Raw genomic sequence first — 10,544 nt, 5'->3', positions numbered from 1 at the left:
TGTACATTGAACGCACCTTTAGGTTGAAAACAATGGCGGACGACTAAATTTAGCGTATTCTTACATATGGTAAAGCTGTAAATGTATGTGTATTTACAGTCTCTCTCTAATTATCTGGTTAATATTTGTAATGATGTTTTAAAGTCCAGTAAAAAATAAAGTGGAATATGTTAAGCAAACTTTATTGTGTCGGAAACGTAACACAGGTGCTGATGCTAACTCTAGCTAGCAACGTTCCACCTTTTAACGTTTTAGAGCTATAAAGCAATCATTTATATGTAATATCTGTTTAGATAAGTTCTGTTTATAAGGGACAGTATCCTTCGTTGGTGTCATACCGTAGTAGGTTTGTTTAACCAGTGTTTCACAATAAAAGCCCGGTGTTTTTCTTGCAGAATGGCCTCATTTGGCTGGAAGAGGAAGATTGGGGAGAGGGTTTCAAAGTCAGTGGTTGAGCAGTTTGAGGCCGAAGAGGAGAGAAGTGAAGGTAACAGTGAGGTCGATCGGGATGAGGAGGTGGACTGGCTGCACGCCATCAAACGGAAGAAGGAGATCCTGCTGGAGGACTGTGCTGCGAAGAGCATGAGGCTGAAAGAGGAAGGGACCAGGCTGGCTGAGGAGGGCAGGTGAGGCAACCTGTCACTGTTTTTAAAGCATCACACAGTCAGGGATATTGATAGTAAGGAGAAAATTAAACACAAGACCCAAAAATCAGACAAAATTTAGTTTAAATACAAAAATCGAACATAAAAATAATCGAATTGAAATCGACTGATCAATTTTATTTAAAATCTCTCTTACATCTTTTAGGGTTGTAGCGGCTTACAGATGTTTACCCCAACTAAGAGTTTAAAAGATCCTTTTATTCACTACCAATAAAAACAGGTGCATGCAAATATGGCATTAGTAGGCAAAAGTGACAAAAGTACAAACAGGGAAAATGCCAAAAGTATAACAAAGTGTGATGGGGGTGCAGATCTGTTAGACGTTTAATCTACTATTTATTTTATTACAGTTTATTCTGGTAAGGTTGTACAGGCGGATTTAGATTTCCAGTTTTTATTTAGGTCTGCTAAATTTTGTAAACCATAAAGGTGATGTTTGGTAGAGGAATATGGAATTTGAAGATGGAGTGAATTAAGTGGAATTAAAGGTTATTTTTTAATTTTCTATAGAATTGTTTCTCAGTGCAACAACTTCTTACCAAAACCAAAACATTCTCTCTGAGAAAGCTCTCTATTTGAAAGTGAGGTAAGCTGTGGTATCATTAAATTCTGGGTAAGCAAAAACAAATTAAACTGTGCTTTGTGTGATTTATTAAAGTTTGATTTAGACCACACGTTCCTCTCAAAGCAGTCTTTTTTAATTAAAAATTAATGCAAATTAGAACATATGTGTTACAATAGAAAATAATATAAATGTAATTTAGGATTAAGAAAAAGGTTTAAAAATAATGATGCTTGTTCTTCTTGAGCATTAGAGATTATGGGGTATGTTTAGTCCACAGAATTATTCAGCAAATAAATGGATTGGATAGTGTCCCTGCAGGATACTAAAGAAGAAGCTGATTGTAAGAACTAAAAAACAAATCTGATAGGGACACATTGCAGTTATGAAATCCTAAAAATAAAGAATATTTGCAATATTCATTTTTATTCCAGCTTTTTCTGAGGAATGTTAAAGCTTTTTTACTTTAATATCTCTGAAGATTGAAAAGAAAACTGATCAACACATTTTTTTTTTATGTCTAAAAGACAAATATTTTGCACAACAAAATCTAAAAAAAATGTCCTGTATGTATTACATGTGTTTTTAAAAGATGTAGTAATGAATACACATTTCCCAATGATTCTCTATAATGATTTAACAGGCCCAAAAGTTGCTTGGCATTGCTACCACCAGTTGTCCAGAAGAGGGCAGCATTGCATACAGCTTACATTTCAACTGTCTCACAAAAAAACAAACAAACAAAACTTAAAATGCAAAAAAGCTAAAAATTTGTGTTTGAACAACTAAAGCATTTGTTTTTCCAGTTTTCTAGTGAATAAATGTTGCGATTAAAATTTATGCAAATAATTCTTCATTTTTTTTTTTATAACTTTGAATAACAAATGTAGAAGTCTCTTGATTGTCGGTGTGATTTTAACATGTTGTACCTGTTGACCTTTTCAATCAAAGCACATTGACAAACCCTGTTTGTGCAGAGGACGTGATGTTGTGGCCTTTAGCTACTGCCTGTAATCCTGTTTTCCTGGAGAAAGTGGATTTTGCTTGGAAATGATGCCATGGTCGTGCCGCGTAATGGGTGCTTAGAGAGTTGAGGTGGTGTCTGGTCATGGAGATTGGTGAAGGGGCGTTTTGTCTCTAACAATATTGACCTTTGATTTGAGTTTCTTATTACAGGCGTTTGGATGCTTCAGATGTAACCGACGAGCTCCTCCGTTCTGCCTTTGATCATAGCCTGTTCATTGGTGAAGGTGTGATTCTACCTGTGGATGTCTTTACTGCCAACACATTGTCAATATTTTACTAGATTAAATATGACTGTTTTATAACAGCTGTTTTTTTTTTTATTTGTTGGGCATCGTAAACTTTTAACATAATGCTGTGGAAAACCCCCCCCCCCCTCACATTTATAACTTAATATGCTGCCATATATTATTAACATATGATTCACAGCCTTCCTCAATATATTTATACTGTTTACTCATTTCTTTGACTTACACTTGTCAACCTGTGGGATTTTCTTTCTCCAGATAAAATGGTTTAATTGGTCATTTCTAACATCCTCTGGTTTTTGTAAGTTGTTAACATTGTTTTTAAGTTTGAAAAAGTTATTTATTATGATATATTTTTGAATAAATAGATGGGAAGATGTTGTTCTTAATTCAAAAGTCTCGCCTCTGTTTTAAAGACACAACTAAACAAAAATGTTTAAATCATGAATTCAGATTTGATTTTAAATTGTTTCCTTTGCTATAGTCAATTATCAGGTGTTTAAAATTGTGTTAATGGCTAAATCTAAATAATGATTTGATCATTTCAATATTATCGTTCCAAGAAGAACAACATGATCCTTCTGATTTGAAATATTGGTCAAATTTTAGACAGTCGCCCCCAGAATCTCATCTGATGCTGTTTTTTTTTTTTTTTTTAAAGCCGAATTTCCTTAATAAGAATGATTTTTTGCTGTATTTACCCCAACATATTCCCAAGCAGCCATATTCTTTTTTTCTACGAGTGTTTGAGAACTTAGCCCCCTTTCTTTTTTTCCAGCCGAGCAACAATGTAAAGCCAAAGGTGAAGAACGCTATTCTGTTCACCGTACTGTGGAATAAATAAAACTGACGCTTTCTTTATGATTCTGTTAAACTGACTTAAATGTTTTCCCCCTCCCCAGGGCTTTGATACCTGTTACCCTTTCCCGACTTATATCGTGTTAGAAGCGCTTCTCTTTTCTCAGATTGTTGTATCGAATGGTCCCAGCTTTCCATTCCTCTGCTGTTCTCAGCATTTAGACAAACTGCTAAGCTCCTGTTTATCTGTTATCTTAAACTTCACATGTTTTTGTTTACATGGTTGAGAAAAATAGAAGTTATTGCTCTCTTTGCAGTCCCGTTTCTCTAACCCGTCTTTAACCGATAGACAAAGATAGAAAGATTCATCATAGAAGGCTTGTTTGGCTCCTTGGCTCATGTGTCTGATTGCCTAATTTTCTACTTTGCCTCATGCAGTTGAAAGATTTCCACACTTCCTCAGTTCCTTCTTTACTCAGTTAGCTCTTCTGATAATAACACGACTGGTATATTTCATGATTCATAATTTAAGTCACCCAATCATGATTAACTGCCTCGTTTTGTGGCCTTAATTGGTTTTGAATTTTTAAGGTTCTCCATCTAATGTAATCTGTAAAAGCTGCTGACATGAAATTAGGAAGGTCGAACTTATGACTCCACCTCAGCCTTTGTTCGCGGGTTGGGAAACTTGTTTTGAGTCAATATTGACCATGAGGTGACGGTTTTCATAGATTCATGTCAATTTAGCATGTTCAAAGAGTAAATATGTGCTAGAAGAGCAAATGTATGCAAAGCAGTGGTTATAGCTGCTCAGATTGAGAGGAGTTTATGTACCCTATAAACAAATTCATGTAAATCCTCTTTATTTATTTTCTGAGTAGCTCAAATTGAAACCGGTAGTTAACCTTAACACCTTGCAGGCTCTGATTTGCAGCCTGTGTTTAACAGCAGGGAGCTTTCTGTTTATTTAAGTCTCTTATGCTGTCAGACCGTTGGACAGGTGCTGTGGAGGAAGCCTGTTGGGTTTTTTTTTTTATTCAAAAGGTCCACAGAGCAAATTGTTCTGGGAATTGTTTGACTTTTTTAGATCTACCTATGGTCAAGCAGTGAGTTCTTGGAAATCTTGAAGGAGATATAAATGAGGCACAGAATATATATATATATAAAAAAGATCTGCTCTAGAGAGAGGATAAAATTAAACTGAAACATGACTCAGACAAGTTTAACAAATGTCTGTTTGCAGAAATAATCAGGAAAAATCACGTCCTTAAATCCACAAAGCAAACCCTGTTTTAGTTAAATAACTTGTGTAACATCTGTCAGCAATGACTGTATAACTTTACAAAACAAAGTTATGAAAACATAATTTAAGCACCCTGCTGGTGTAGAACAGTCATACTGTAGTTATGAGTAGTCATAACCATGTGTCTGTTTTTTTTAGGCACTGGGAGGCCATAAAGAAGTGGGATGAGGCTATTCAGCTGACTCCAGACAACTCACTGCTGTACGAAATGAAATCTCAGGTATAAAGTTTCCAACTCATTAATTTCTCTGTGATTGCCTTGCAAATTTCTTGTCTTTTTTTAGATTCTGCCACATCCCAGTAATGATATATTATAGAAACACACAATGAAGATTTAACTACCTTAGTTATTACTTTTTAACCAGCTTTATGTGTTTACCTTTTAATATTCTCCAAACTTAAGCTGTCAGATCGGTAGGAAAGGCTCTATAAAAAGTTATTGTCCTGCTAGAAGGAGAACCTTTGGCCTCATCCAAAATGTTTTGCACTTTTTAGAAGTTTTTTTTCAGGATTACTTATTTTCCAGTTTCTTTCTCTGCTGAAGAACAGTTTCTCACAGCATGATGCTGCCCTCACCATGTGTTACAGTGGAGATGGGGCCTTGAATGCAGATCAGAAAGTTTGCTTCTTATTAAAGGTTCCCTGTCCCTGGGGTGCCACTGAAAGCAGATCACGTAATGTTTTTATCGTCACACAGTAGTAGTATATGAATGTAGGCCTTAAATAGAGCAATAAAGTGTTTTTTTGGGCAATAGAACCGGTGTCATGCATGGTTGCTCTTTATCTGATCACACTACCTTTCAGACCGAGCCTTTTTCCTTTCTGGTGTTCTCTTTATAAAACGGTGAGTCATGCCGTATAAAATGGTGTTTTTCCACCTCCAAAATAAACACTTCATTGTCCAAGGTGTCGTATGAAATCAGATTCTCCTGTGGTTCTGTACTCAAGCTGCAGGTCATGTTGTTTTAATGTTTCAGAGTAAAATTCGATCCACAGTCAGACATGTACGGTTTCATTTGAACTCCACTGGATCCACTTTGCTTCTTAGCAACTGACTTCCTCTCTGAACGATCTGTTGTACTCCATATTGATGAGGACTCCAAGCGTTAATACATAGACCTGCAGCTTATTTTAGATCTTCTGGGGCACTTCAAGGATGCTCCGTGGTTTCCCTGGGTTGAACCACGCTGATTGACTGAAGTGGTTGCGATCAACCGCGGTGGGGATACTCTGCGGACGATCCACAGCGTTAACGTTTTCGATAAATCCCTGAAGTTAGTTTGGGTGTTAAGTCATGGACACGTTTGTCACATTGCATCTTAATTAGGGTGCTGTTTTAGGTCTGAGTACATATGAACATCAGCCTATTTTAGATTTATATACCGGGTATATATTTTTTAGTTATAATGTTTTTGTCCATTACTTAAAATCCAAATCAGGAGGTATTAGTACTCTTGTTCTCATATCATTTGTAAATTAAAAACCTGAAACTTCCCCAAACCTGCATGGAAAAGCTTTAAGAAATGTGTTTTTCTTTGCCATCACCTCATGAAGCTGAGGATTAAAGCTGGTTGCTAACAGCCACTCTCCCGGACGCCTCAGTCTTGAATCTATTTCTCCTTCTTATTTCAGTTGCGTGATTAAAAAAGCCAGCATGTCTCTACTCAGCAGAACAGTACTGATGTTCAAGGGTGGAGTCTGGCAAAACTGAGCTCTTCCCGTTATTTATCCATTTACTATAACTAATACAATATAAGCTAACACAATAAACCCTCTCATGGTAACCATCGTCCTTCTCATCACATTGAGTATTCCATGCCTAATATGATATTGTCCATTACAGGAAATTTGAGAAGGAAATCATTAGAGGAGCAGGTCTGGAAAAAAGTCTTCCCCAAACAGTTTTCGTGTTTCGATTTTTTATTTTTTTTTTCATCTCATGCCACGAAGACTTTACACACAAACCGTACTCAGATTACTTAGTCTATTACAGGGTTCTTATGTATATGGAGCACAGCTCCTCTTACTCTTCTTGATCATTTTGCATCCATGAAAGGAAAAAAAAAAAGAGACGACACACTTTAGATCCACATCATTGCTCAGAAGACATGTGCTGATGATGCTAATGCTTTTCTTCCTTTCAATGCTCTGTGCCACCTTAATTTGATAATTATTTAGCCCAGCACATCCGACTTCCTGGGTGTCCAAAGCTGGCATCATCTGTACAAATTTCCCCTCCTTGCAAATGTAAATGTATCCATCATAAAAGGGACCCTGCTTTTTGTTAGTAGTAATTTGAGATATTCTAATTTTGGTGTATTATAACTGGTTTTACTTTGATTTCAGAGTAAGCGTAAGTAACACTGATGCAGTAATGGTTGAAAACCATTATATTAGGGTTTAAGTTTTCAATAGGTAATAAAAATATTCTCCGCTGCAATAAAAAAGGAAAAATTAAATGCTACTTTATCTTTACTAAATCATACTAATTTAACACTCAATGTAAAGTTTTATTTCTTCTATAGAATTCTGGACGGGAAAAGCAGCCTTTATGTTTCTAATCAAATACAGTTTCTTAAAGGTATAGTGGAGGATTTTTTTTTAAAAAATGCACATGCACAACCCTGTTACCCGCTCCAGGCAATCTCTATTATACGCGGGCGAGAGCATGCAGCAACCTATTTTCTCCTCATGCTTTCTCTGTTTAAAAGTTGCTGTTTGAATCGCTCATACAAGCTTACTTTCCAAAGAAGATTTGTAATTTTTCCACTATGTCAGACTCTCCACCGGTAAGTGAAAATGGGTTTTGAGCACCTAAGACAGCCTTACGTAAACATATCACCAGAATGATTGACAATTAGGAGGACCACTTATTTTGATGNTGATGAGACGTTTCATTTCCCCATTTGGTTTATTTGAGTTTAGTGGCGTTGCTGTAGAGGCTGTTAGGATCGATGTTTTCTTCTCTTTTCCGTTTAATGTTGACAACAGAATAAGTCACAGTGTCTTCATCTTGTGTGACCTGCAGCACATGAACGGCAAACTGTTTCAGTTCCAGTTAAAGGTTTTACTCTTGCATGTGGTCATTTTAGAGTTTTTGAACCGCAAAACATGCAACACACTTAGTCTGGTACACATTCACATTATTCTATTAGTTTAAGATGTTCAAATAAAATAATGCTCCTCTTCAAAAATAGGAAACAACAGAACTTTGGAACCTTAAGTTCAGCAATTTAAAATAAAACGATCAATGAACTCAGCCTTTAACCTGCAGTTTAGATGAAGTTAGTGTCATTCTTTGGCATCACAGGGTTAATAGTCAAGCTAATTTAAGATGGGATTGTTATAAATCTTCCATACTTGTTGGGTCTCTTACCTTTTTTCTCTGTGTAGTTCTGGGATTGAAACTCTTAGCAGTGGTGTAGGTCAGGTTGGACTGCTCTTTATCCTGAAAACAAAGTGACAAACCTTTATCCACAGTTACTTTATGGAAAATAGATATAAAGACCCAGATCAACAGTCACGTGACTTTTCATGTGTATTTTAAGGCCCATTTTATTGTGTTGTGTTGGTTTGCCAACAATGGACCAATCTCAGGATATAAGTAGAGACAAAGACATCAGAGACACAATTTATGGCCAGACATTGTTTCCAATATCAGAAAAAATGTTCAGAACATGGAATACTTTCCATTTCCTGTTTATAAATTAAATTCTATAAAAGTTGTTAGAAGAACTGGCTAGACCTTTTAACACTGAGCTCAGTTGATGCTGCATTTGGTCCATGTGTTCATCTGGCTATTTCTTTGGAGGATAAATCAAAGGTCAACACCAATAAATCACCACCTTGATAACAGCTATCCCTCCTTCTTGATTGGCTGCTTGACAACAATCTGCATGCTCTGCAAAGAAAGCATCCTTTGGGACGGTAGAGTAAAGTGGCGTTATGCCCCAAATTACAGCTCTGCATCTATGCAGGTAAATCAAGCTAAATCCCGGAATACAGCTCACCAACCTGCAACCACTGATCTCATCTGCAGCTCTGAGGAGGTGATCATCATAATCAGCTTTTGTTAACAGAAGATGTCTTACTAAAAAAACACCTAAACTCTATATTCCCTTTTCAGTTAATAAAAGTTGGATTTTATGTCCCTGACAGAGTCCTGGATTCATGCTGGTTACTTAACTCTGAACATTGGCTTCTTCAGCTCCCTTAGACTCCATGTGAAGGTGAAGGAGTGGCTGTTTTTTTTTATTTTTTTTATTATTTTTTTATTTATTTGAATAGGGACAATGCACATTAATGAACATAAGTATAAAAACAAATGTAAATATGCCAGATTATAGCAACAAATCTAGTTTTTATCCGTAGTCCCTAGGCAGGCAAATGCATAAGAAAGAACATATAATATACAATATAAGCATCACAAGGAAATGTTAAGAGTTTAGTGGTCACATGACTGGTTTGTTTTCATCCATAGTTTGAGTTGAGCTCCAAAGCTGATCAGTGTAGGTTCTGCAGATTATTATGATTTAGAACAGTTCACAATTTTTCAAAAATTTCTATTATCCAAGTTATACATGGTTTTAAATGAGCTATTATTAAAGATTTATCCTTATAATTAATCATATAAAAAAAAAAAAAATCCACTGGACTTTGTTTCCAAGTTTGAGTTTTGCTTTCCAATCAAGAAATTTTTTCAATTCAAAATGTCACAAATAGCGTAGAGTTCCAGGCTTTATAGAGTGGACCAAAAGCAAAGCTTGTTTTTGTTTCAAAAACATGCAAATTGAACCGAACAAACGGGTCTGCCCCATAGGGATGGGAGTCATTTGGATGTTTTGTTAACAACCCCTTATACCAGATACCTGTCTATGTCTCTGAGAGGGGGTCATTAGAGGGAATTGTTGGACTGGCTGAACAGGGGGGGTCTTCCGTGCCCCTGTAAAGGGGTGGAGGTTGTGATGATAGAGGGAAGGAATCAACTCTATCGCTGCATTGTAGGATTTTGAAACCTCAAATCTCAGTCCTCCCCCTCTGTTTAAGGTTGGTTTTCTTTCTTCACATAAATGTCTTCCTTCACGCCCCTCTCAAACCACCTGTCTTCTTTGTCCAAAATGTGAACATTGTGTTCCTTAAAAGAATGTCCTTTGTCCATAAGTTGTAGATGTAGGAGGTTGCTCCTCCAGACAAGGAGGAACAAGACTCTGCATATATCTAAATATCATCCTTTTCATAACAAGCTAGATTCTTTCTTAGGGTTTTATTCATAGCTTTTTCAGGTTTCCATCAGCTGTCTGTAATTGTTTTCATTAACTGTGCTCTGACAACCTTCACAGCCTTTCTGCAGGGTTTGATTTAGTGAGAGGAACTTTTTTCTAACCAGAACAGGGCAGAACATTGAGGCACACTTGAATACTTTTTCCAATTGTTGAAAAACACTGTCATTGTTTTTCCCCGGGTCCGTTAATTCGAGTGCAGGTAACTAAACTGAGATGGAGTGTTATGAAAAAAATTCTGGACTACGAAGCTTCGATTCGCCTTTGCAAAGGGAGAGGAGCATCGGCAGCACGCATCTGCGAACAGCAACTCTGACCCCCTCCTGTAACACCGGCTCTTTTTATTATCTTGATAGGGGAAAATCTTACAATTTCACTCACAGTCCCACAGAATGATCATACTCCCTACTTCCTATCTCCAAATACTGAGTTGCTTCCTGCCTTTCTGCTTTTACCTTCTTAATCAGCATTTTCTGCGTGTGTCAGAGCAAGGTCATTCTACTCACTTATCTACAGATTTCATCCTCCCCTCTGTGAGTTTTGGCCTCACACCTGGGAATAGTAAATTTGCTGCTTATCCTTAAATTATACATGGCATATACAGGTAAAAGCCAGTAAATTAGAATATTTTGAAAAACTTGATTTATTTCAGTAATTGCATTCAAA

The 10,544-nt window shown here is 36.6% G+C and overlaps 1 protein-coding gene across 1 annotated transcript; it reads left to right on the top strand.

The window, feature by feature from the left end:
* Window positions 1-4,881, top strand: LOC107096810 (tetratricopeptide repeat protein 33-like). Its single transcript, XM_015393635.1, has 3 exons — window positions 1-83; window positions 396-626; window positions 4,738-4,881. Exons 2-3 carry the CDS (start codon window positions 397-399, stop codon window positions 4,823-4,825), a joined length of 318 nt encoding a protein of 105 aa, XP_015249121.1. The 5' UTR covers window positions 1-83; window position 396; the 3' UTR covers window positions 4,826-4,881.
* Window positions 4,882-10,544: the final 5,663 nt, after the last annotated feature.

Source organism: Cyprinodon variegatus, unplaced genomic scaffold (genome assembly GCF_000732505.1).
Source record: "Cyprinodon variegatus isolate N-32 unplaced genomic scaffold, C_variegatus-1.0 Scaffold651, whole genome shotgun sequence".
NCBI lineage: Eukaryota > Metazoa > Chordata > Actinopteri > Cyprinodontiformes > Cyprinodontidae > Cyprinodon > Cyprinodon variegatus.
The sequence above is the reverse complement of the archived record's forward strand: the minus strand, read 5'-3'. Positions and strand labels throughout refer to the sequence as shown.